This window comes from Halichoerus grypus, chromosome 11 (assembly GCF_964656455.1).
Source record: "Halichoerus grypus chromosome 11, mHalGry1.hap1.1, whole genome shotgun sequence".
Lineage (NCBI taxonomy): Eukaryota > Metazoa > Chordata > Mammalia > Carnivora > Phocidae > Halichoerus > Halichoerus grypus.
This window is the reverse complement of record NC_135722.1, coordinates 2,362,854-2,389,739: the sequence shown is the minus strand read 5'-3', so window position 1 is coordinate 2,389,739 and position 26,886 is coordinate 2,362,854. Positions and strand designations below refer to the sequence as shown.

The following is a 26,886-nucleotide window of genomic DNA, read 5'->3' as shown; positions in this document are numbered from 1 at the left end:
ACCATCCGTCCTCAGAACTTTGCATCTTCCCCAACGGAGACTGTCCCCATGAAACAGTGACCCCCACCACCTCCCCCAGCGCCCACCGTCCACTCTCCGTCCCCAGGAGTCACCGGCCCCCATCCCTCCCCCGGCCCCAGCGCCCACCGTCCACTCTCCGTCCCCAGGAGTCACCGGCCCCCATCCCTCCCCCGGCCCCAGCGCCCACCGTCCACTCTCCGTCCCCAGGAGTCACCGGCCCCCATCCCTCCCCCGGCCCCAGCGCCCAACGTCCACTCTCCGTCCCCAGGAGTCACCGGCCCCCATCCCTCCCCCGGCCCCAGCGCCCAACGTCCACTCTCTGTGTGAATCTGACCCCCCTAAGGGCCTCATACACATAGAATCCTGCAGTAGTTGTCATTTCGTGACTTGCTTATTTCAGTCAATGTGATTGGTGTCCTTTAGGTCCATCCACATTGTGGCAGGTGTCAGAATTTCCTTCCTCTTTAAGGCTGGGTCATATACCACTGTGTGCATAGATGGCATTTTGCTCATTCGCTTGTCCGTGGGCAGATTCCATGGCCTTTTGTGTCCCCTCCTGAGCCTCCCTTCGGTGACCTGAGAGGTCTCCCTGCTCAGCGCCCAGTCTGTTCTCCGCTCCTGTCTCTGTAGCCAGCCCTGGCCGACTCGCTCCCTCCCCGTGGCCGCATGCCTCTGGGCGCGAGCTCTGTGGACGCTGTGAGCCCCATGCCAGGCAGGGCCAGGCCCGGGCCGGGCCATCTCGGCCTGCGAGGGGAGTGCCGCCGGGTGTCTCCGCTCGGTGTGTTCGCACAAAGTGCTTCTGAGCTGTTGCTCGTTAGCAGCGACCACGATGGAAACCCTCTTTTTCTAGAACCTGCTCCAGTCTGAGCCTCTTGGAGTCAACAGGACTGCGAGCTGCTTGTGGCCAGGGGCGCCCCAGCGACCACACCGGGGAAGCCCGTCTTCCTTTTCTGGGCACTTAGCGGCTGTGAAGCTGCTTCCCTCCTTGGAAGAGCGTGCCCACGGTGGTGGCTGTGCCTTTGTGGTCTCACGCTCGGGAGCAGTTCTCCTGCGTGTGCCCTCCGCTGTCCCAAGGCACAGCCCCACCTCCCCCGGCGCCGCCTCTCCATGCGACGGCCCTGCCCCGTCCAGGCTTCTCCCCCAGCCCCCGGCTGCACAGCCGGAGCTGCGGACCTGGACCTGCCCGGGCGGACGCTCCCCAAAGCCCAGTGCTGCTGCCGGCGGCAGAGTGGGCGGTCCCTAGGGGAGCCCCGTGGGGGTTGTGGGGCTGTTGCGTGTGTGACTTTCGGAAGAACCCCGTGTCCCACGCTGTCTCCACGCCCTCACCAACACTTGTCATTTCCTGGCCGTACGAAGACGGTTGTTGCTCCTGGCGCTCTGTGGGGCATCTCCGCGGGCCCTGCTGCGGGCTTCCCTGGCGGCGTGTGGTGTGGAGCCCCATTTCCTGCACCTCGTGGCCACATGTGCCTCTCGTCTGGAGAGCTGTCCCTTCAGGCCCTGCGCCCGTGTCTCGTGGGGTCATCCATCCTGTCATTGTGGCTCGTGGGAGCTCTTCATTGTGCACGCTGGGCCTGGTCAGCACGTGACTCGGAAGGCAGGGGAGGAGAAGGCGAGTCCCCAAAGTAATCAAAAGGTTTGGAAAGACGGTGTGTGTGTGTGTGGGGGGGGATTCTGAGCTGTGTGGACGGGGCAGGTGTCGCCGTGATGGTGATGGCCATCGTCCTCGGCTCTGCGGAGCCCACACCCAGAGGACAGCATGGGCCTGGGGTTCCTGCCACCGGCGGGGAGCCAACGGTCAGCTGATGGTGGTGATGGCGGCCCCTGGCTTCCTTTCCTTCCAGTTCCGGTTGGCTTGCCCCAGCTCCTGCCCCGGGGTCAGCCCTCCACAGGAGCTATCGGCAGGGCGAGGGCAGGGAGCAAGGATAAAGGCTGTTGTCCCATCAGCCATGCCGGGAAGGCTGGAGAGGCAGAGACGGCTTTTCCTTGAGCAGTGTTGGGAAGCTTCCTGGAGCTGGCTGTGCTTGTGGGGCGTGGAAGTCCTCTGAGATCCGGTCATCATTCATCTGTCCCACAGCAGGTGGCCCCATGGGCCCCGGCCAGCGCCCCAGAGGGGCACAAGGGGCAGCGGAGGGCAGGGTGTGTGCATGCCCGGTCTGCGTAGGTGGCTCGGGCAGGAGTGGGGGGCTGGCGTCGGGTTTCTGGTGTGGGCGTCCCTCACAGCTCCGTGGCCAGGGCGTGCAGAACCACTTGGGGTGGGCGGGCAGCGCAGGCGGGCGTCCGAGGGAGAGCTGAGGACGTGGCACACGCTGGTCACGGTGCCTCCACAGTGCGACGAGGCTGGGTGCCAGCCCTCCTGTCCCCTGACGTCCTGGGATTTGTCGCCGTCAGAGCTTTCTGAGACGGATTGCCGCCCCGTGCCCTGTGGCAGCCCGGCTCCCACGCTGACTTCCCCCGGTGCCCGTTTAGCACAGGCTGGGCCCGCGGGGGACTCGGCGGGCCAGGGGGCCTCCTGGGAGCTGGGAGGCAAGCCAGTCTGAGACCTGGCTTTGAAAGACAGCCGCCCACAGAATGCCTCATCCTCGGTGCCACCAGACCCTGTGAGCAGAGCCGCGCCAGCCTGCTCCCACACGTGCCACCTTGTGGCTCCTCGTAGCTGCTCTCAGGGACGGCCACACGTCCCCGCTGCACAGACGTGAGAGGCCGGGGCTGCCTTACCCGCCCCCCGCCCTGTCCTGACTGCAGCTGAGTCTCCTCACCGAGGTCAGGTTCTCACCCCAGAGCTTCTGAGCGAGGCCCCACGTGCTTTTCATTCTCGGCGGCGGCGGCAGCAAACGGCGGCAAACTCTCCCTGCCGTGTGGCCCCCGGTGCTGAACCTCCTGGGAACGGGGCCCGTACGTCTGACCCTGCAGGGACCATGCCGTTCGGGCCCGAAGGCCACACGGGTGCCCTTTTCATCCCTGCCCGCTCGGCCCGCCCTGTGTGCTGGCGTGTACCATCTTTCTTACAAAAGTCACTTCAGAGCCCGTGGGACGGCCAGGCTCTGCGCCTCCTCCCGGGCTTCCCAGGCCCCCTGCCTGTTCCGGCCACACCTGGGGGGACCGAGGGCTGGCCGAGAGCCATGTACCCACCGCGGAGCTCGTGCTTGCTGCCGTGTTCTGCAGCGCGGCATGGACCCCTGTCCCCCCGGCCTCCGGCCCTTCCCGATCCCTCAGCTGGGCCTTGCGCATCAGGGAGAGATGCTGGCCGCTGTGGGCTTCACCCCAACCTCCAGACCCAGTTCTGGCTCTCGCCGGTGGGTGCTTGGAACCCGGCGGGTCCTGGGCCTAGCCTCCTCGCCACAAGGACGTTTGGAGGACGGGCGGTGCATGTGGATGCGGAGCACGGTTCATGAGGCGAGGGGCTGAGGGAGCGTGGAGCACCGGAGCGGGTTCCTGACAGCCGCCGACACGCTCGTCCTAGCCGGGCGTCTCTCTGCACTAGGCAGGCCTGACCAGGGCGGGTGAAGAGTGCGGGGAGACTTAGCAACATTTCTGGGTGGCCTCAGAGCACGTGTGGCCTTGGGTCCCTGCGTCCTGGAGTGTGGAACACGGCTGCCTTTCTGGATTGCTGTGCCAAGGCTCTGGGGGCTGGACACCTTCCCGGTTGACCAGGGGGTTTGGGGGGGTTTCTGAGCCTCTTTTCTGGGAGGAAAAACCTAGTTTCCCTGGACCAGCTGCCCACCTGGCTTTGGGTGGCCCTGACTTCCTGCTCTGAATCCCCAGGAGCCACGCGGGTGCATCTTCAGATGGCACCTGCCTTGGAGCGGGGTCCTAAGGCGGTGCGCAAACCGTGGCCCTCGCTGGCAGCCACATCCTTTGTGCCTGGGCCACGGCTCCCCCCAGAGCACTCGGGAAGGTGCACGCTGGGCGCATCCTGGTGCTCCTTGTGTGTCTAGTTGGACTGAACCACTGTCTTTGTTCACAGTCCCTGAGGTCCTGCGACTCAGCGATGCCCTGCGGGATGACATCCTGCCCGAGCTCGGGGTGCGGTTTGAAGATCACGAAGGTGGGTCCTCTTGGCCGCATCTGGGGCCCATCATCAGGAACTTCGGGCGCAGTGGGCAGGGACATGGGAGGGACGCTGGGGTCGGGAGCTGGTTTTGGAAGAGTTCTGGGATGGGGTCAGAGGTCACGGGGTTTTTACCGTGAGATGTCCCGGAGCGGCACCCCTGTGGCCCCTGGGGGTAGCCTTGTAGGTTTATTGCTCCGGCTGTCCTGGGTACCTCCCATGTCTGACAGGCGAGCGGCCTGGCTGCCTATTGCTGCCGGGCACCGGCCGCCCTTCCTTGCGATCTGTCTCTTGGCAGATGGCCCGCAGGACCGCCGGCCAGTCTCACCCAGTGTCTGTTGACATCGTGGGGGTTTCGGCTGCACGGGAAATTATAGATTCTAAATACTCAGGTGACATGTTCCATTTCATGATCTCTGGGCCCCATGTCATGAGTGGTGAGGCCTCCCCACGTTCCAGTTAAAGTGGAAGCCCCTGAGCAGCGAGGGGGCGCGAGGGCCGTGGGGGGGGGGGCTGGGCCCCACGTCTCTGACTCGGCTTTTCAGGGCTGCCAACCGTGGTCAAGCTGGGGGACAGAGAGGCCTTGCTGCGGGAGAGAGAGGAGAAGAGACGGGTGAGTGGCTGGAGCGGCCGCGTGTTGACGGGAACGGGAGACGGCTGGTGCTGTGCGCTTTGCTAGAGCTCCCGTGGGGGGCCCAGCATCTAGAAGCGTCGGAAGGAGGCCTAGCTGGACGCGGGCTACGGGGCAGGGTGGTAACAGAGCAAGCTCTACCTTCTAAGGAAAGACCCTCTTTTTAAAAAGCGACCCCCGGAGTTCAAGGGAGAACTTTGAGTAAACCGTGCAGCCGACGTGTTTGGCCACAGCTTGCCCTGTGATGTGTCCTTTGCCCCTGCGGGAGGACCTGCCAGTCACACCTCCGTCTGCCCAGGAAGCGCGGGGCAGGTGCCAGGGGGCTGGGTGTATGAGCAGCACCGGTGGGAGGTGCGTGTGGGCGCGGGAGCGTGGCTCACTAGACGAGTGCCCGGGCAGGTGGCGACAGCTGGTGCTGACCGCAGCAGACCCGCCACCGCTGGGTGTCCCCGGGAGCCGAGGAGGCCCTGTCGGCTCCTCCCGTTTCTGCCCCATTCGCTCGCTTGGCTTAGTGGCCCGTCCCCGGGGCCAGGCTCTCGCCTCGCCTTGAGCAGCACAGCAGGTGGCCCGGCCACAGAGGTGACGTGGGGCTGGCCATGCCTCCCACCACCCCGGGCCGGGCGAAGAAGCAAACGCCCCCGCTTGCTGCCCCCCACCCCCACCCCGGTTGCTCTGCCCGGGCAGGTGCGCGCAGGGCATAAAGGCAGACGGGGCTCTGATGGGGGCGGCAGGGGGCAGCCCTGCCTGCTGGGGGCCCTGCCTGTGGTTCTCGCTCCGGCCGGGGGCTGCCGCGCATCTTCCCGTAGCTCCTGTCTGCCCACCAAGTGGGGCCCGTCCCAGCTGGCGGTGCTGAACGGCCACCAGGACTGCGGCCTCCCCCGCCCCCCGAACCTTCCCGCCAGGGGATAAACACGGTCCTCACCAAGAAAGCAGCCGCTGAGCCCGTACCAGGCCGCCTCTCTGCCCGCTCCCAGCCTCCTCTGCCCCAGTGGCTACTTTTCCCGAGCCCGTGGACTCTGCTCGCGGGGACCTTCGCTCCACTCCCCGCTGCACCAGCCCTGCCCTGCCCTCACCCAGTCCCATGGCTCTCTGGCCCCACACTTGCCCATACCCTGCCGCCCACCTGACAGCTTAGCTGACCAGGAAGCTCTGAAACCCAGGACGTCCATGAGCGCATCGTGACTCCACTCGCCAAAGCTGTAGCTCCTTCCTGTCGGCGGTGGTACAGCTCGGGCCCTGCACCTCCCCTCACGGGCGCCGCCCAGCACCGAGGCTGGGGATCCCCTCCCCGCCCCTGCTGCCAGGGTGCCCCCCTCAGCCCTGCCCTGACTGCAGGTGGGGGTGGGCTCCTGGCCTCCAGCCTGTCTCCAGCAACCCCCACTGCCCTTCATCCACAGTTAACCCCGGTTCCTTCCCTGGCCCAGGCCCCACGTCCTGGCACCTGCTGACCCTGCCCTCCTCCCCCACGTTCTCTAGGCCCTCGCGATGCTGTCCCTGCTCACCCACCTGACAGAGCCCCCCCCCCCCAGCTGGGCTCACTGCTCCTTTCTTTGTATCTGCTGGGCCCAGACCTCATCACGTGTGCTGTTTTCTGCTTCCGCACGTCCGGAGCAGGGCCCGGCACCCACACAGGCCGCTGAGAGTCTCCCCAGTCCCTGATGACGAGGGCTCCCCGCCCCCCATGGGGTGGCTAGGTCGGTGTCCAGGCGAAGGCAATGGGGGGCCGGCTCTCTGGCTCATGGGGCTCCCTCTACTCCCCTAGGTTGAAGAAGAGAAGAGGAAGAAGAAAGAGGAGGCCGCCAGGAAAAAACAGGAACAAGAGGTAAGCACGCCGTCTGTGTGGGGCCCAGGCTCTCCTGGGTGGAAGTGGACACTCGGACCCCATGTCCCGCTCTCTGTGCCTCCCTGGGGCCCGGCCAGGTCCCCACTCTGTCGGCACCGACTACAGTGCCCTCCTGGCCTCCCCACACACCCCCACAGGGCGCCCTGAGTGCAGGGAGGCCAGGAGGCCCTGGTGAGGGAGAGGCCAGGTGGGGGAGCTGCCCCGGGCGGCCACGGGCTCCAGGCGGCCGTCACAGGCTCCGTGCTGCTGTGATGGTCTCAGACAACCTTCCCACTGTTCCCGGAGGACAAGCAGGATGCTCCGTGTTGAGTTGTCCCTCCTCTGACTCGCCCTGCCCCGGCCTCACCCTGCCCGTCTTTTGTCACCCTCTCAGTCCGGGGCTGGGCTGGGGGTGACGCGTGGTCAGGCCTTCCCCGCGCGCGCTGGGCTGTGGCGACCAGGGCTCTGTGTCCCAGGCAGCAAAGCTGGCCAGGATGAAGATCCCGCCCAGTGAGATGTTCTTGTCGGAAAACGACAAATACTCCAAGTTTGATGAAAACGTAAGAGTCTCTTTTTTTTCTTTTCAGAACCTTGTTAGACCGCTAAATTGGGGGTGACGGGGACCTCCAGCCTTGGGCGAGCAGCTTTTCTGTTTGGGGTGCAGTTTGCGGCAGGTGCCCCACGTGCTTGGGGTGGCCTCCCTCCAGGCTGGCCAGAGGTGTGGCGGGGAGGCCGTGGCACTGTCCCCAGACCCTTCCTTACTGGTTCTGATATGTATTTGCTGCTTTCCTTCGTGCCAGCCCTATCAGAACTGAGCCACGTTGACCCAAAGGGGGACAGTGGCCTCGCCCCCAGGTGGGAGGGTGCCCCCAGCCCCATCGCTCGCTCCTTAGCGGCCGGGAGAGGCGCTGCCGTGGGGGGGGGGGGGGCGCTACCGCGGAGCGTGTGTGAGTCCGCGCCCGGGTGCATCCCAGGGCTGAGCCCATGGGCTCCGAGAGGGGGGTTGGGCGCGCCCTGCTGAGCCTGTGCTCCCCGTGTTCTCAGGGTTTGCCCACACATGACACTGAAGGCAAGGAGTTGAGCAAAGGGCAAGTCAAGAAGCTGAAGAAGCTCTTTGAAGCTCAGGAGAAGCTCTACAAGGAGTATTTGCAAATGGTGCAAAACGGAAGCTTCCAACAGAACAGCGGGGACTGAGCTTTAAGCCGTCGGTGGCCTTTCTGTCTGCATCCTTCGTGACGGTGCCCCTGTTCTGATCCTGTTTACAGCGGTGCTCGGGCCCTGAGCCCAGCACTCCGTTCACAGAGGCCCACGCCATCTTCGGCTCTGAGACTTCAGTAATAAATGTTCCCAGACAGCGAGGCCGGGCGTCCTGTGTGCCGTCGAGCTCCCGGTCAGCGCCTGTGCGGGGCCTGCTCGGGGCTGCTGGCTCAGCAGGTCACGGCTTCGGTGCTCGGGTCAGTGGAGCTGCTTCAGCCAGCCGAGAAATTTCTGCCCCATGCAGATTGCTATCGGCTAATCTCTGGTGTCTGGGTGCTTTTGGAGGTATTTAAGTAGGAAAAAGACAGGCTCAAACTGGCGAGCCCGCTGACACCGCACACAAAGGCCGTGCAGCCGGGCCCTCTGGGTCTGAGGAGTAGACACACCACAGCGGTCCTGCGGCACCCGCGCTCCGGGGACGACCGAGGGCTGGCTCAGCAGGCGCGCCCTGCCCTGCCCTGCCCTGCCCACGTCCGCACGGCTGCCCGCTGAGATAAGGGGGGAGGTCACGGCACACGCAGCGGGGCGGCCGTTTGTCACCAGGTCCCAGCGTGGGAAGCGCCCCGCCTCGGACGAGCTTCCCCGCCTTGCCTGGTGAGGGTGTGAGCAGAGCCCCGCAGAAGCTGGGCGCCGGGTCAGCCTCGTGACCGCAGACGACAGAGGCGCCGGTGCTGGGCAGTCAGGTCGGGACACGCTGTCCGAGTCTCACCGGGCCGTGACGGCAGCGCCGAGCCATGTTGTCCCCGGGGGGAGCGGGCCCCGTCTGGTTGTAGGCGCCCTCAGCCCTTGTCCCCGTGACCCCGCTGGTAGGAGACTCCGGGAGACAGCCCGCTCGCTGCAGCATTGTTCACAGAGCCCATGGGACAGCCGCCTGTGCCCAGCAGCCCGGTGCGACTCGGTGGCACCAGTCACGGGGAGCACGTGCTTATGAAACGAGGGGGGACCCGCTCTGGTGTCGAGACCCCCGACCTCTCAGCCTTGTAAACATTTTACATACAAACAACATTAAACCAGGAAGACAACAAGGCCCCAAAACACAGTGAAACAAACTCGTTCCAGGTACCTATTGCCATACAACAGGTCACCCCAAAACTTAGTGGCCGAAAGCAGCCACCGCCTTACTATCCTCCCTGGTGCCTCTCGGTCGGCCGGGTGCCTTTTGGGATGTAACCTTGGAGGTCACACAACGTGACTGCCGCCATCCTCCCGGCATGCAGGCGGTCCCAGACGCCCGCCACGCTCCCCGGGATGCAGTGGCGAGGTTCCAGAACAGGGCGAGGGCCTGGCAACATCATGGCGGCCTCTGCTGGGGCAGGACTCACTGCTTTGCTCTGCGTCTGCCACGGGTTTACTCTAAGGCCAAAGAGTGCAGGGAAGTCAGGGTTCACTCAAGTGTTCAGTCGCTGGCAGTGATGTTGACACTGTTGTGAAACTCTATCGGGGGACAAAGCAAATACTATATTGACAGCAGCAACCCAGACGTTAACGTGAGAGGAAAAATACAAGTGTAAAAGCGAAGGAGTTAAGGAAAACCACAATACTCTCAAATATGAATTAGAAACAACAACATGTACTGACAATCCACTTTCAAACAGTCGGGGCTTCCTGGCTGTGTAGACGGAGGGCAAACCCGGCTGCTGGGGGTCCCCGGAGAGCCAGAATCAGGGCTCAGTGCCACCCCTCTCCCTGGAGAAGGGGGGCCCGCTCCAGGTCTACAGCAGAAGTACCAGGACACCCCGAGCCATCTGTCCCCAAAGGGAAGCCCTCAAGGACCAAGGGGGTCATGTCAGAAGGGGGACAAATCAGAAGGGCATCGTGCCGGGTGCAAATACTGCATGATTCCACGTCGGTGACGTTCCTGATGTGCTAGACCTGTAGGAACAGAGCGTGGGGGGGGGGTGTGCTTGTGGGGGGCTCTGGGCCGCGGCGGCTCTGTGCTCTGGCCGGCATGACGGCACCGTGGGGGGGACCTTCCGCAAGGGCACACGGGGCCCCGCTGGTCCTCAGCATCTTGGGAATCTCTCCTGCAACATAAAACCGCCTCGGGAGCTTCCACCAGCCGAGTCAGGGACAACTTGAGTCTTGAAAGCAAAGATTAATTGGAATCCGGGCACGTATACTTATTCTCAGAAGCAAAGGAAGCCAAGAAATAATAGTCTGTCCCCCCTGGACGTGGAGTTTGTGTCCACTTCTTACCGGGTGGGCTTAGTTACTTCTCTGTGGCAGAATTGGGGCCGCCTCCGCAGGGCGTATGGGAACCGTACTCGGGCCCCCAGCGGCCCCGGCGGAAAGCACCAGCTAACAGAAGTGACGGGACGCTACGCACAGAAAGCCCCCATTCTCCAGCCCGAGTGCAGCACCTGATCCAGGACAGGCCTGCGGCTGCCGACGACCCCCAGTGACAGCAGGCGCCAGGGTGTCACCTTGCAGGTGGCTCGTAGGTCATGGGGGCCAGGGGGGATGTGCGTGTCACCTTACAGTGCCAGACTCTGCGGGCCCTCCTCCTGCCCCGGCCCTGGGTCTCAGCATCGCCCAGAGGGCGACCAGCACAGGATCCGGATCTGGGCAGGGGTGATGCCAGAGGAGCGAGGCGGTGCGTCTCACTTCCCGTTCACGGGCATCACGGCAAAGGTGCAGGCAGGGTGCCGATGGGAGCAGCCGGACTCTGCGGGACGCCGGGCTGCTGGGCCGTCCAGGGGCCCTGGTGCCGGGGGGGTGGGCCGGGAGGAGGAGGCCGACTGGAATGGCTGAGACGCAGGACGGGGAGCCTTGTTGGGTTTGAGCACACCGGCCCGGAGACGGCCTGAGCGGTGGCCTCTGTCCCGACATCATCCTCTCCGCTTTTCTGTGTGAAACTTTTCATGACCAAATGTCCTTTAAAGCACGCCGCCAGGAAATCCTCTCGTCTTCTGGGAAGGACGCCAGGCCTGCCGTGCTGCCTCAGGAACAGGTGAGCGTGAGGTTGGCCTACGCCCCGGCCGCTCGGAGGGATAGCCAGGGGGCCTGGGGTGGGGGCAGTGGATTGAGGGGCCTCCGTCAGAGTCACAGCCCCCCCTGCCCCCGGCAGGTCCCCTCGGGTAGGCTGGTGAGCAATGTCCTCAGTGCCCCACAAGCTGCAGGAGAACCTTCTGGAACAAGATGGGGTGGAAATTTTTTTTGGAAGTATCATATTAATTTACCTGTGACAAGTACGTGCAAGAAACCTCTTTCCAGGCTTTGGGAGCCGGACTTGTCTTCCTGATGCTCCCCAAAGGGAAATATTTGGTGTTTTCAGTATAAAAATATCAGAGATTGGCTTAAAAATAAAACCATGCAGGAAACTCCCAGGATAGAAACTGAGCAGTCCCCTAAGGCTGTCTCAGAGCCTGTAAGCTTTGGGGACAGTGTCCCAGGCTCCTTCCTTCTGAGGCTTACAGATACGCTCCGCACAGCGCACCCCTCTGCAGGGAAGGGACTGCGCAGGTCGTCTGAAATCCACACCCTAGGAGAGCCTTCCGTCCCTGGTGTCTCCACGTGTCCCTTGCATTGCAAGGTAGTCTGGGTACCACCGCCCTGTGGGCGGACGTGGGGGAGCCCCTAAGGCCCGGTGCTCCGTCCCTTCTGCCAGCTCCAGGGGTTATTCAGCGAGTGCAGCCCCCCCACTCATAGAACAGACTTAGGAAAGCCTCAGGTAGCAGGACTAAAGAACAGGCCCAGGCTCCAGCTCTGAGAACCCCACCCACCCTTGTCCTCAGGCACTTAGTCCCCTCCGTTGGCCAGGGTGGGTGGGGTCATTGGAACAGTCCACACCCACATCAGGCTGTTCTGTTCGCCAGTGTTGTTCTAACTCTCCACCAAACCTGTGAAATGGGGACTACAAGTGCCCATGATTGACAGATGGAGAAACTGAGCCACAGGCTGTCAGGGACACCCAGCTAGATTTGGGAAGGTCAGGGATTTGGCCCCAGGGGTTTGACCCAGAACACCTGCCCTTTTACTCCTGCTCTCCACCGCACAGCCTGCTGGCCAGGATGACTAACGGGGCACACCTCGCTGTGTGCTGAGCCAGAGGGCAGGCCCTAAGAGCTTCAGCCCCAGCTCCTGGTTACCTGTGCACATGACACGTGGAGAAAGGTTCTCTGCACATGTGATTGAGTTAAAATGAGGCCACTACGGTAGTGCTAATGTAGTGACCACAAGAGAGGCCAAGTGAAGATGGAGACAAAGACTGGGGGCGGGGTGGTGGTGGGGAACGTGGCTGCAGCCCAAGACGGCCTGGGGCCCCAGAAACTGGAAGAGGCAAGGAAGGACCCTTCCCTGGAGTCTTCAGAGGAGCCCAGCCCTGTGGCACCTGGATTTCTGCCTTCTGGCCTCCAGAACCACGAGAACATAGTTTCTGTTGTGTTTTCTAAGCACCTCGGTTGGTGGCACTTCGCGGTGTGGCAGCCACAGGAAAATAAAACCGCATTCTCAACGTGTTACAAACAGAAAGGCTTTGGGCACCCCTGGCCCTCTTTCCCGGCAACTCAGTTGAAGTGACCCCAGGTTCACAGTGCGCCACGACCGCCTGCCCATGGGGACTGCTGACCCAGGCACCATTTCTGAAAAAACAGACAAAAATCACGAAACACCCTCCCAACTGCAGATGCAGCCCAGAAATGAAGAACCTCAGGAGACCCGGCCCTGGGGCGCATGGCTTTCCAACCCAACTGTCATCTTGCTCCAGTTAATTCAACGCCTTTCTACGAGCTGTGATGTGATGAGGCTGTGGTTGGTACCCCAGCCCGGCGGCAGGGCCCGCACCTCTGGGCCTCATGGGTGCGGCGGGGGAGGGGGTCTGCCCAGGCCCGAGCCAGGCTGAGAGCCCGGCGTGCGCGGACGCGGGTGCGCGAGAAGGCGGGACCGAGTGCGAAGCCCATAGGCAGAACTCCGGGATTTGAGGACGGCAGAGGCATGGGCGGTGGGGTCGCCGGAGGTCTGCGGGGTCCGCGCGCGCGTTATTGCAGATGGCACCGAACTGGAAGAGCACCGCGGGCTCGGGAGGGGGCGGTCAGACGGCGGGCGCCGGGAGGCGGGCGGCGGCAGGTGCCCTCCACGTGTCCTCCGCGCGCCCCGGCCCCTTAAAGGGGCGGAAGGAACGCGGGCGCGCGCTGCCGCAGACGTCACACGCCCGTATTTGCATGCGGCTCGAGGGTCTGAGCGCGACGCAGCGTGACGTCCCCCACCATCGCGGCCTCTGACTGGTCGTCGCCGGCGGCGCCGGAGCGTATTTGACTTGCGCCGAGACCGCCCAACCACAGCCCGTCTTGCTTATGGAGGGCGGGGCCAGGGGCCTCGGCCAATGGAAGGCGCTGTTGTTGGCGGCCACGGCGGCGCAGCCCCTGGAGCGAGTGAGGCCACTGCCGCCGCCACTGCTGCAGCCGCAGGAGGCGTGAGGAGTGGACGCGAGGCGCCTGACCGGGTAACGGTGCGCTGGGGCGGCCGGCGAGGGGCCGGAGCCGGGGCAGCGGGGGCCCAGGGCGGCGGGCGCGAGGCCCGGGGCCGCCGTGGGAGCAGGCCTCGGCGGCAGGGGCGGGGCGGCAGCCGGGCTGGCGGGGAGGCCGGCGGGGAGGCCGGGGTGGCGGGCGGCGGCGGGCGGCGGGGAGAGGGCGGCCGTGGGTGACCCGCCGCCCCGCCCCCCTCCCCGGCGCGGCCCTGAAGGTCAGCAGGCGCTTTGTTTCCGCGTGGCGGTCTGCCCGGCTGGCCGTGACCCCGAGGGGAGCGGCGGCCGCGGGCCCCTTTGTTTTCGGGGCGCGGGGTTGTGCCTGCGGGGAAGCCGCCCTGCGGGACCGGGACGGGGATGGAGCCGGAAAGTTCCATGTTCGTCTTTGAGCTCAGAGACGGCGGCGGCGCCCACGGCGGTGCGTTTTCACCGGACTACCGAGCCGCCGTCCGCCCGGGGCTCGCTTTTCTGAGCGCGCCCGCCGCGTGCCAGCGGAGGACCGTGTGGTCGCGATAAGACCCGCCCGTCCGCGCCCGCGGGCCGTCTGCCCGGGCTGGGGGAGGGTGGTGTCCCCGGGACGTGCTGCTGCGGGTGTGCGCTGTGCTCGGCTCCGGGAGTCAGGAGTCGTGGGTCCCGCGCCGCCTCCCCGCAGTGCCGGCTGTGCGGCGGAAGGACGGACGCGGGCCGGGGCTGCAGCGCGGGGGCGCGGCTCGCCGCTTCGCACGTGCGCTCTGGTTTCGTAATGACCCGGTAGCTGGTGTCCTCCCGGCCCACTGCGCGGGGGGCCCAGGGCGCTGCCGGCCCGTGACCGCGTCCGTCCGAGGCGGTACAGCTTGCTCGAAGGCGCAGGCGGCTCGGACCTGACCCGGCGTTCCTGCTCCTGCAGAGGGGGAGGAAGAAGTTCTGCGGAGCCCAGCTGGGGTCCCGCCCGGGGCTTTGAGCCCGGCAGTCGCTTCCCGCTCAGACTTCCGGGATCCTTACCGATCGCTAAACTTCCCCCAGTAGGGTCTGGAACTTGTTCCAGCCTGCGGCGAGTGATGGCTGGTGCAGGAGGTAACCTGCACATGTCCGGGGAGCTTGAGCGAAAGCCGGCTGGCGGCAGGAGGGCGACGTGTGCCGATGCCAGGGAGGTGACACCCGGGCGCGCGAAGTTGCTCCGCTTACTAGCTGCTTGTTTACTTGTTTCGGGATAAGGAATTGTTTTCTTTCATCTTTTGAGGTAAACGATCCTAGTGCGAGATTTCAGAGGATCAGTGGAAGATAAGACCTTTTTGGTCAATAGAAATACGGTTGGCAGAGTTTAATTTCTTACAACATCGTGGTGACAGAAGGGACTCATTTTGTAGATAAAGTAGACAGATTGGCAGATTATTTAGGAACATTTTATTTATTTTTAAGGTTTTATTTATTTGTCAGAGAGAGAGCACAAGCAGGGGGAGCGGCAGGCAGAGGGAGAAGCAGGCTCCCCGCTGATCCCAGAGGGACCCCTGGGATCATGACCTGAGCCCAAGGCAGCGGCGTAACCGACTGAGCCACACAGGCGTCCCACTTAGGGGACATTTTAACTAGAATTTTAAGGCTGCTTCTTCTGGTATGATGAAAATTGTTTTCGAAATAGTTATTTATATAAAACAGTAGTTATTCCAACAGCATAGCGCTGTCCGAAATACCTGTCGTTACACATATATTTGCAGTCTTTTTTTTCCTGGTTTACCAGTGATACTGCAGTTATTTGTACCTCTGTGTCATAAAATAACATCTAAATGCATTCCTGAATTTTGCATTATTTTTCAAAACGATTATAGAATAATGATTGGAGAGATTGGATTCTTTACTTTAGCTAATTTAATCATTAAATTAGTTCAGTAAACTGAATCCTGAAAAGTTTAGTTCTGCTTTAGGATTATTGTCCTCTAAATATGTACAGACATTTTTTTAGTTGTGTGGATCGGCCGTGTGGATTACCAGACTCTTCTGGTGTTTTGAGTGTAGAGATTTTTTTTTTGATTTTATTTATTTATTTGACAGAGAGAGACACAGCGAGAGAGGGAACACAAGCAGGGGGAGTGGGAGAGGGAGAAGCAGGCTTCCCGCGGAGCAGGGAGCCCGATGCGGGGCTCCATCCCAGGACCCTGGGATCATGACCTGAGCCGAAGGCAGACGCTTAACGACTGAGCCACCCAGGCGCCCCGAGTGTAGAGATTTTTATCTGTATGAGGGAGTTCATAATTCTTTAGAGATGAAGTACACAGAATTGGGGTGTGTTTGTCATTACAGTGTGTGGATTTGTATCTGAATCTCTAATGACAGTGTTTCGGTTAGCCGGTCAGGGTTTTAGCAGCCCCTTGGTGCTGGGAGCGTATCGGTTTCCTGTATCTGCAGTGCTGACCAGCCAGTGTTGTGATTGACGTCTTCAACGTTTCTCTTTTCTTGAGTGGTTGATGGTAAGTCTTTTAGTAGCGGAGGTGACCGCAAATGGGAATGTATAAATGGCATAATAGAGTGTAGAATTACTTATCTTTAGAGTTTTTTTCTTGCTTTCTATTTGTTGTCCACAGTTTTAAAATGTTTTAAAACTGTTTTCAGAAGCTTATGTTGTATTGCCAGAAATTTTGCCAGAGAATCTAAATTTGTTTGGTTTGTTTTGGAACAATAGTATGTAGTATCTGTGGGCAGGAGGGTGATGTAAATTCCCCAAGGCCTACGGCCACCAGCTATGTGAAATAGGCAGAACCCCATATTGCTGGCATCCAGCACTGGCCCTGACGGCCGGGTGTGAATGATGAGGCAGCAGTGAGGAGTTTGTGGGGCGTTTGGTCTGAAATTGCTAAGAGGTGCTTACTTGAAGTGGAAATGTGTTTAGGCATCCACGGTGAAAGGGTGGTGATTACCTAGCTTGACCATTCCGCCACTGGGAGGTTTTACAAGTGGCTAGAGCAGGGTCTTCACAGGAAGTCGCTGTCATCCGGCCTTCCCTTACTTTGGGTGATCTCTCCTCTTTTAGCAAGTACTTGTGTCCCCAAACTGCAGGTGGGGAATTTGTCCTTATCCCGTGGGAGACCCTTATCAATACGCAGTGAAGAATTTTTTGTGTTCCACTGCTAGGAAATTTTTAAGAAGTAGATTGTAGTAGTAGATGACATAGATTTGTTTTCATTTGACAGCCATTGGTTTTCTGCCCAGTCCTCTTCAGAGAAGGCAGGGCTGCTTTCCTTTGCCATTTAATTTAATTTAATTTTTTGAAAAGATTCTATTTATTTGTGAGAGAGAGAATGAGAGAGAGCATGAGAGGGGGGAGGGTCAGAGGGAGAAACAGACTCCCCGCTGAGCAGGGAGCCCAATGCGGGACTCGATCCAGGGAGTCCAGGATCATGACCTGAGCCGAAGGCAGTTAGTTCTTTAACCAACTGAGCCACCTAGGCGCCCCTGCCATTTTATTTTAAATTTCATGAGTATTTACTAGCAGGAGAGGCAGTGTGTTTTTGTAGTAAGGAAACTATAAGAGAGCACTTCGTGACTTAAATTTCTTGATCTTGACTACTCACTGTGTTGCCTTAAATTTCCTCTTAGAAGTGTACTCTGCCAGCTGCTGAAACTAAATGTGCTTCCAGTCTGGGTTCATGACTTCATGTACTGTGCATTTTAATATTATCCAAAAGACTGTTTCAAACAAGAGGAGATGATTTCCATCAGTTTTGTGGTAGAGAGATCGACTGTACACCTCAAACATTTACGTACAAAGGTTGTAAGAATGCAGTTGTAAGTATTACACTTTAAAATATTGCGTACATGTAGGAAAATAGTTTTCAGTGCCTTGTATCTATTCATTCATTCCTTCATGAGCCTCTCTGTGCTCGGCATAGTTCTAGGTACTGGGGTATCGCTCTGAACAAAACAAAGGGCCTTGCCTTCATATATTTTCATAGTGGGAGACAGATAAACAAGTTGGATGGTGGTAGGTGCTTTTGAGAAGAAAAGTAGAGGAGTAGGGACTTGGGTGGTTGTGATTCTTTTTTTTAAAGATTTTATTTAGAAAGAGGGAGCAGGGGGCAGGGGCAGAGGGAGAGAGAGAGAATCTTAAGCAGACTCCAAGCTGAGTGTGGAGCCCGATATGGGGCTCGATCTCAGGACCCTGAGATCATGACCTGAGCCGAAGGCAGACCCTTAACCGACTGAGCCACCCAGGCACTGCAGTTGTGATTTTTAAATAAGGTGAAGAGGGAAGACCTTACAGAGTGACAAGACTTTTAAATACTGGAGTTAGGGAAATTTTGAAATGTTTGCCTCATTTAGTCATATACTAGTGAATTGCAGAGAAGAGAGAGTGGAAGAGGAAATTGGAGATGTAGCAATGAAGAGCCACTTTGCCCTGAGTAAAAATAAGAGTGTTTGGTTAAGGAAAGGAAATACATTTTTTATTTTCTTCCGGAAAACTGAGGGCTTGGTCTCCTGCAAGTTTCTGAAGAGATGGTCCACTGTTGCCTGGTGGCAGTTAGATCTTGTAAGCAGACTGAACTTGCTCTGTGTGTTCACAAACTCCGTGGGAGAGCCTAAGGTGTGTGTGGAGTCCCTGATGCCATGGTGTGCGCAGGCAGCGCAGGGGCGGGCTGTGACCCAACAGCAGTGAGTGAGGAGAGCAGAGACTGCCTGGCGCTGGGTCCTGCCAAGTCCTGTGCTGGCTCCAGGGATTGCTGCGTTGAGCAAGTAGACAGCTCCCTGCCCTCATGGAACTTGTTCTTCAGTGGGAAACTTGCATTGTTTACCCATCCTTTTTTTTTTTTTTGAACATGATAATGGAAAGTTTAAAACATGCAAAAGTAACGATCACCCTTATCTAACACCTACATGTAGTAATGAACTATTCGCCAATTAGTGCATCTGTAAACATATACGTGTGATTTTTCTTTTTTTTAAAGATTTATTTGGGAGAGAGCCTGCCCGTGCAAGTGGGGGGCGGGCAGAGAGAGAGAGAATCTTCAGACTGCCTCCTGATGTGCACTCCATCCACTGCCCAAGAGATCATGACCTGAGCCAAAACCAAGAGTCGGACACTCAGCCAACAGCCACCCAGGCACCCCTACATATGATTTTTTAATTAAAAAATTTTATAAATGTCCAAAGAGAAAGGAAAAACTTATGTATTAGATTATCAATTATCATATACGATCGAAATTAGTTTGAATCCAATTTCAAGACTATCTTTAGGAGCTTAGGACCTGGGCACTCTTTGCTAAGAGTACAAACATAGTTAACAAGGACACTTTACATTAGTTTAGAAACTTACATAAGTTATTTGGTTGTTTACTTTAGACATGTTTTTGCTTGCTTACTTGCATATTGGATCCAACACAATTACCCTCTAATGCTAAGGAACATAATGATAGGCTAGATTAAAAAATCTACCTGTCCGGGCAATATAAATGAGATCTGGACTGTCCCAGGGCTTCATATATTGGCCAGGTTTTGTGAGTGGAAACATGGGGATTTCTTGCAGGGGGTATCCTGATTCCTTCTTAGACTAGATGGTTCTTTTCTCCTTTGTGATGTGGTCTTAAGCTAAAACAGGATCCCGTACTCCTGGAGGACTTGGACCTGTATGCCAGGGCTGATCAGACTCCATCTTAGGTTCATAGGGTAGGATCACCATCCCTTAGACTTTTATGTGAACCATGTCATTAACACCACCCTCATTGAATAAAAATGATAGACTGTAATGGAATTCTGAAGTCTTACAGAGGCATTGGGTTACATTTAACTTAATTTTAGCTATTCAGTTATTTCATGGGAAGATATTGAGGACCTTTGACTAAAGGTAGATAACGTATGAAAATTTTGGTTATGTGAAGGATGACCACGTTCCCCAGCTTACTCCTACTTAGTCTCTTAGAAATGGCCCAGTTTGAAACTGTATGCTTACTCTAGCTATAGACTAAGTGTTGTTGTTTTGTGTGTGTGTGTGTGTGTGTGTGTGTGTTTTAAGTAGGCTCCACACCCAGCATGGAGCCCAACCCGGGGCTTGAACTCTTGACCCTGAGATCATGACCTGAGCTGAGATCAGAAGTTGGATGCTTAACTGACTGAGCCACCCAGGCGCCCCTATAGAATGTTTCTTAAATTAGGAATTTAGTTATAGTGGATAATTTGCCACAAAAACTAAAAATTTTTCCCCATGAAAACAACTTTTTTGTTTGGGTTAAAAATCCATAAGTAGGGTTGTGAGGTATCTTAAATAAATAAATAAAAGCAAAACATTTATTTGTATAATCATGGAAATTTGCATGCCAATCCAAATTTAGAATTATAGACTCAGTTAAAGTTGTTAGTCCTGGGAAGGACCTGAACTGCTCTATTTTTTTATATTTTTGAATATTCTTTACCTTGGTGACCTGTTCATATTTTAATATGATTGCCTTTTAGGTGAAGGAGACCTTCAGATGAGGCTTCAGCATACCAACATTTAAAATGAATGGATGGTTGTATTTCTCAAACCTGCAAATTTGGTAGTTCCTTGTGACTTTCTATTTGAACTAGTCGGGATTGCTAAACATGAAAATTGACAAATGGAACTCTAGCTCGTTTATAATGTCACCAACTCTAGATTATTATTCCTTATATAAAGCAGAACTGTTGAGAGGAACTGGATTTGCTGCTCTCTGACAAGCAGCAGGGCAGTGTGTAAGTGTGTTGCAGTTACGGAAGCCTCGCCCGCATCGTTCTGTCGTCACAGCAGCCCCTCGGGAGGCCCCGTATAGTTTGTGGGTGTCGGAGCCCCGGTTTCACAGCCAGGAGACGGCAGGGGTAGGCCTCAGAACCAGGTCACTGTGTGTCTTCTGTGTTCTAGATGTTGAGTCCTGGGTTTGCTCTTTCCTGTTGTGTAAGCAAGCCTTCTCCTGTCCTTGACTGAGCACTTTGTCTTGTTTTCACAAGTGTTGTGTCGGGTTTAACTTAACTGCTTTGTCATCACGTCACCAGAAATAGTGTTAAATAGTGCATGGCTTCACATAGTTGGAAATAAAGTGGATCGTTGTGTGAAGGGAATCTGTTACTTTGGAGTGGCGTCATTCCACGGGAAGGTGAAGCTCTTTGGCCTGTGTCCCGCAGTGGGGCGTGTGTTCACTCAACGGCCATTGTGCTGGATGCTGCTTAGAGCCCTGGGACTACATAGTGCACAGCATAGGAAGAGCATCGTTACTCCATTTTTCTAGACCGCGTCCTTCTCGGGAATGCTGCTGCACTGCAGGGTCCTGACTCTGACCGAGCTGTTGATCATCGTCTGTGCCCAGGACAGCTGCAGGCATCTTGAGTTAAGCAGGTGGAAGTGGCAGCAGGAAGTGAAGTGGTTGGTGGTGGTAGGGAAAGGTCAGGAGGGTCTGGATCTGAAATGTGCGAGGATTTTAATCTAAAATGGGACCAAAGGAAATGAAATGGAGAATCTCATGCACTCGCTTTCAGAAAAATAAGACTGAGACTGATTTCCCACAAATCCTTATTTCCAGAAGATCAGAACTTACTTTACAATTAGTGAGCACCTGCCAAGAATCTCTCCTTCTTATCTTTGAGCCAGTGGACTCACTGGGTGACATTTTTACTGGATTTTTCCCTTTTGTACTCTTCCCACAAAGTAGTTCTGTAGCTCACTCTGTAGCTCACTGCAGTTTGCGTGTCCCAAATCACAGCTCCTCTACTATTCCCACAGAAACTCAAGGTCTGGTAACTCGACCTTGCCTCAGTTTACCTCTTTTCTTTTAGGTTGACATTACATGGTGTCAGGAGTGGGATCTGAAGGAGCCAGCCACTGAGGAGTGACGACCCCCAGAATCGAGCAAGGTACCCACATCTGAGCCCTTTGTGCTCTTCGCTTCCGCGAGTCACCATAACTTTCAGTTTGGTAAGTCTCTCCGTTATCTAGCTCTCCCTTTTTTTGGTTGAACCCTCAGACTTCATTCAAGATTTGTCAGCCCTCTTTTGTTCTTAATCTGATAATGGGATCCCAGTCATCTAAATGTTCTAAGGGTGTCCCCCTTTCAGGAACCCTGACCAGTTTTATGTTAAAAAATGATGGTCTTCCCTCATGCCTGTTTTTACCTATGTGGATCAGTCTTACTAAGAGGGGTAACTGAGGGCTCTGATGGCCATTTTGGGGAACCTTTAGTCTTTTGAGACTTCTCTTTCTCCCAACTAAGTTAGAAGACCATGGCTACAAAATTAAACAGTCCAAGTAGGATAGTTATTTTCATTGGTATCTGGAGGTTTCTAAACATGTTCAGGATTCGAAAATTGCCTCCTTACAAAATATTGTTTCCAAACTGACTGAAGCAAATAAATAACTAAAGATGGATAAAAATAAAGTGTCAGAGGCCTCTTTCTTGGCACTAGCCAAGGTTCCCTCTTACCCTCACTTCCCCACCTCCTTCCATATCCCTCGTGGCCTCCGTACCCCTCCCCTCTATCTGAGCTTCCTTTCACTGAAACCTCATCAACTTTAACCCATTAAAACCTTTCCTTTCAAAATTAGATCTTCTGAGGATGCTGCTAAACCACCCCAAAGTGCCTACACCCCATGGACAAAAGTTGAGTTTAGGGCTGTAATTAAGTACCTCCCCAAGGTAACTGAGGGTCTTCGTAGATGGGTGGAGGAATTTAATATTGTAACCCTGATTTACCAGCCTGGTCTCCAATCTCTGTCAGTTAGTCCACGTGGTTGTTGGAGAAGGTCAGGCCCAGCGCTGGATGAAAATAATCTCTGGGGTTTAAACTAGACCAGCCACCAGCCCTTTTGTATGACCACGCTGGCAGCATGGCCAAAAGCCTGCATGAAGTCATCCCAAGGGCTTTCCCCAAGCCCGTGGACTAGAACAAGATTCAGGCACTCACCCAAAAGCCTGCTGAATCTGTCTGTGACTGTTATATGACTGTCCATGACTCTAAGTTGTTTTCAAGGAAAAATCCAGGCTTCCCATAGATGTTGAGTCCACCCCGGTGGGGTTTGATTCTATGGTTGTAAATGGGACTTAAAACCGTTAGTCAGAGTAACCTATATGGGACGGCATTGAGCCTCCCACAGATGGAGACCGCAGAGCAGGTGTGTCCTACGGGACCATGCCATTATTGCAGACAGTCTGCCCACTGGAAAAAGGCTCACTATAAATTGAAGTCCAAGCAGTTGCAACCCCCTAAGAGGCAATGGCTAAACCCACCCCAGTGATGGGACCCCGAGGGTACACGGGGACTATTCCCCAGCCTTGTGGGAGGGGAATTATTTAGGATGGGGAGACTACTCTCCAGATCAGGGATGAATTTTCTCACAGTTTCACTTAACACAGGAACTATTCTATCGGTGCTCTACCCCAAATTGTCCCTTCTTTGGAGTAGTACATATGTGCAGATAGAGGGGGTCTCTGATAAACTACAACATGTCCCTGTTTCTCAGCCCATATCCTTTTATCTGGGACCTTTGCAAGACTACCAACCATTTCTCCTCAGCGATTTGGCTAACATACATTTAATCTAGGATGAGATTTCCCAGGGAAATACATTGCATTTTTTTTCTTTCCCAAAGGGAAAATATTCCTTGATTTCAAATTCAATACTCAGGAACATTCAAGCCCATTTATTGCACTCTGCAGACCAAAGAAGACCAAACTTTGGTCTCATCCCCACTATTAAACCTAGTACCCCCACTCTTTGGGCAAAATCCTCAACAGACTGAGGCAGAATTCATAGTGCCCCTCCTATTAATATCCAGATTGATCCCTCAGAACCTCTCCCAAAAATAAATCAGTACCCTGTAAATAATAAGAGGACTTATCAGGACGTAAGGCCTATCCTAGAAGACGATAAGGACTCTTATCCTTTGTAGTAGTCCTTGAAATATCCCTATTTTACCCATAAAAATTCCCATGCCCAAGGATGGAGATTGGTCCGGCATGTTAAGGCAGTAAACACTGTAATTCCTCCACCCTTTTGTCTCTAATCCGTACACACTATTGGTATCCAGCCCTACTGGAGGTGTTTGTTGTTGTTGTTGTTTTTTTACTGTAGTTAACTTATGCAGTGCATTTTTTTAGTATTCCTTTTGATAGAAGTGTATATAAAAATATAATAGCCCTTTTGCCTTTACCTGGGAAGGATGAGAATACACACAGATAGTCATGCCTCAAGGCTTTACTGAGAGTTCTTTCTTCACATAGGTTATAGCAGCTGACTTAAATAACATAGGCTTCTTTAGAGGTTTCATCTTACTACAGATATGTAGATGATTTCCTTCTTTGCTTGCCTTCCAAAAGGCTGCTCTCAAAAAGACCTTGTTCAACACAAGGTCTTAAACAAAAAAATTGCTATTTGTTCAAACCTCTGGTCCGAGATTTAGGACAATTTAATCTCGGAACAGGGACTGCTCCTAGATGCTGAAAGACTGCAAGGCATTTTAAACTTTCTGTACCTCAAAATCAAATGTGAATTACAGGGTTTTCTTGGGCTGGGTCACAGTTGGATTCCAAACCTCTTAATGGCTGAGCCCCTTTGTGCCATACAAAAGAACACCAAACCGGATCCCATTGTTTGGGATGACCAATATAACTTCTCCTTTAAGACTTTGAAGGAAGGTAGTAAGTCCACCTACCCTCAGACACCCAGATTATCAGCTGCCCTTTTCTCTTTTGTAGATGAGAAGGAAGGGAATGCCCTCAGACTACTTATCCCAAAACATGGGGCTATCACAGACCCCTAGGTTATTCTGGCCAATAGTTAGATCCACTGCCTGAGGATACATCCCCTGCCTTAGAGCTCTGCCTGCCAGCACCCTTAGTGAAAGCTACTGAAGAGCTAGGGGATCTTCCTCAACCCTCTTGATGCGTCAAGGCTTTAGAGGCTCTCTTGAGTCACGCCACGCCCAGTACCTTTCAGCAAGCTGTTTCCTCCTGCCAAGTCCTCTTACTGACCCCCCCCATCACTCTCATTCACTGTAACAGTCTCAGCCCTGCTACCTTCTTCCCTCTTCCACTGATAGAACTCCCCATGACCGTCTGACTTTCGCAGATCAACTGTTAACCTCTTGTGAGGTCTTATAAGAAACCCCTCTGACACACACTGATCTTTCCTGGCGGACAGACTCTTGCCTGAACTGTGGCAGTGGTGAGTCCGTGCTGGGTGTGTGATGACGGTTTGGAGGTTATCGAGGCTGGACCCTTACCTTTGGCTGCTTCAGCTCAGACCAGCTGAAATAGATGCCCTCACTTGAGCGTGCCTTTTAGCCAAAAGCAAGACCACAAACATTGATACTGATTGCCAGTATGCCTTTGGAGTGGCCCATGACTTTGGAATGTTAGGGGAAACAGCAGGGCTTCCTCCCTTCCAGTGGAAGTGAAAGTAAGATGGCTCCTATGCCCCAAATCTGTTGGATGCCAGGATGCCACCAGCAGCTCTAACTGTTGCGAGTCTGATTCAGTGGAAACCAAAGGAATCTACCTCGCGGATGCCCCTGTAAGAAATGCTGCCCTTAGGAGATCCGTTGACCAAACCTCTGTCGTGGCCCAGAAGACTCCCCCGGCGAGGACCTATGGGGCTAACCAGGGAAGGGCAGCAGCTGGCCTGTGCAAGAGAAAAGCAGAGTTGGAAATCAGAAGGCTGTTGGGACCACAAAGAACAGGGACTCTGCTTTGGACCTAGTAATAAGTTGCTCCTTCCAGAAAATCTAAAGCTTTCCTTATTGACCACTATGCCTGAATTAAACCGTTGGTCCCCTGAGAAATGATAACGTTTATGGATCAGTGTTGGTGGAAAACAGCAAGGCCACAAAAATTGCTGTCCTGCTTGTTCACCTGAGCTGAGCTGGCCCCGGGACACTGGCATTTACACAGTGGACCGTTTGAGGCCTGGCCGATGAATTTCAGACATTTGCCTCATCTCACGGATAGAAAGATGTTCTAGTGATAATTTGCATCTTTTCACATTGGACTGGAGTGTTTCCGTCTAGAAAGGTCACTGCCTCTTCCTTAGCTAAAGTCCTTTGAGCAAAGGCTTTTCCCACTTGGGGAGTACCGTGGTGACCAGGGGACCCACTTCACTGGCCAGTGAGTCCTTGGACGAGTGAGTGTGTGCCATCTGACCAGTTCTGCAGCATTTCCACTCTTTATCCTCAGACTTCAGGACTGGACCGATGTTCAAAGAGAATTATAAAGATCTAGTTTACTAAATTAGTTGAAACCCTCCAATACGTTGGCCAAAAAGTACTGCGGTTGGTTCTTTTAAATCTTTAATCTACTCCATTCAGTATTCATAAACTCTCACCTTTTGAAATAATTACAGGGCAGCTAATGCATTTAGCTCCTGCTTCCTTTGACCCACAACTGAAAAACTGGTACATACTTGAGTATTGCAAGGGTCTAATTAAATCCATTGAGAATAATCACGCTGTGGTAGGGTAGAACAATCTTTCCACAGTGAGCTCCCAAGAGACAAAAGACGTCAGACATCACACTTTGCAGCCAGGAGAGTTAATCTGCTGGAAGAGACATCTCCATAAAGATTCACTCCAGCCTTGTTGAAAGGGCGCCTACCAGGTGTTACTGAGGAACCCCGGTGCCATCAGGTTCCCGGAGACAGACTCCTGGATTCATGTGTGCCATCTAAAAAGGCCCCAAAACCTGAGAGGACCTGCACCCCAACTGGTAGCGTAAAGCTAAAAATTTTTAAGGACTGAAATACATGACATTGGAAGTAGACAGTCTTCCCAAGATACTGGGGCCAGGCCTGTAGAACCTCCCCCTTCACGGAATTTGGTGTTGCTCAGCAACCGAGTCATGCTGTCTAAAGTTGTAATTGTCCCTTTGCTGGCCTCCTTGCCACTCCTTGGTTTGCCGGTAATGCACTCCTTTGTTCCCACTCTGCAAACACTTTTTGATTCCACCAGCCCTACCCATTGTTGGATTTGCACTGGAGTTAACACTAAAGCCCCAACTGGTGGCCTGGCCATTATCCTTAGAAGGATGGCAGAAGCTTTCTAGCAGAGATAACAGGGCTTTCCTCTGGTGCCTTTGAAGCCGTACATAGTCCCTGGCACCAGACATGAAAGCCTTCCGTTGGGTGCGCCTCACCCATAAAGGAATACCCTCACTCAAGTCTGTGCATCTACCCAAGACCTTTCTCTGTGTTTCACAGACAGTGACAGGACCGGCAGAAGCCGAGGCTGCCTCCTGGTAAGCATTTGTGACCCCAGTGGTGCAGGACTCATGATCACGAGTACACTCCCCACTGGGGTCTGCGAGACCACGAGGTCTCCTCTGTTGATGTATCTCCGTGATAGGGTACTGGGAGGAGGGAGCGACGTGCTTCCTTTCAGTGGTGCCTCTGGGGAATTGCTCAGAAATCTAGTGAATGCTGGGAACTTAATTCAACATACCTTCTCCCTGGACGATCCCCAGATCTCCATTGGAACCTCACCCACAGCCACCAGACTCATTTGTTAATCCAAATATATTGAAATTTAAGACATTCCTATAACCACTTCCATGATGCTAAAAGCACCAGTTACTGCATATTGTGTGTAAATGACTTTTTGTTTGTTTGTTTGTTTTTTATTAACATATAATGTATTATTTGTTTCAGGGTAAATGACTGTTTTTGATCATGAGGTCCTCTTTTTCATT

At 55.2% G+C, this 26,886-nt stretch overlaps 2 protein-coding genes across 7 annotated transcripts in view; both read left to right on the top strand.

The window, feature by feature from the left end:
• CARS1 (cysteinyl-tRNA synthetase 1) overlaps nucleotides 1–7,880 on the top strand; it is a 49,021-nt gene extending 41,141 nt beyond the window's left edge. For 2 of the 3 annotated variants that reach the window (XM_036067783.2, XM_036067785.2), the window contains 5 exons: nucleotides 3,986–4,066; nucleotides 4,615–4,682; nucleotides 6,463–6,522; nucleotides 6,999–7,082; nucleotides 7,567–7,880. In XM_036067783.2, the coding sequence (XP_035923676.1) occupies nucleotides 3,986–4,066; nucleotides 4,615–4,682; nucleotides 6,463–6,522; nucleotides 6,999–7,082; nucleotides 7,567–7,716 (443 nt within the window). In that variant the 3' untranslated portion in view covers nucleotides 7,717–7,880. Of the gene's footprint in view, nucleotides 1–3,985; nucleotides 4,067–4,614; nucleotides 4,683–6,462; nucleotides 6,523–6,916; nucleotides 7,083–7,566 lie in introns of all 3 variants that reach the window. The other variant, XM_036067784.2, reaches the window with a different exon arrangement.
• A 5,203-nt stretch (nucleotides 7,881–13,083) lies between these two features.
• The window catches only part of NAP1L4 (nucleosome assembly protein 1 like 4), a 44,142-nt gene continuing 30,339 nt past the window's right edge, over nucleotides 13,084–26,886 (top strand). For 3 of the 4 annotated variants that reach the window (XM_036067786.2, XM_036067788.2, XM_078057626.1), the window contains exons 1-2: nucleotides 13,084–13,219; nucleotides 20,990–21,128. The gene's annotated coding sequence lies outside the window, so the exon portion shown is untranslated. Of the gene's footprint in view, nucleotides 13,226–20,989; nucleotides 21,129–26,886 lie in introns of all 4 variants that reach the window. The other variant, XM_036067787.2, reaches the window with a different exon arrangement.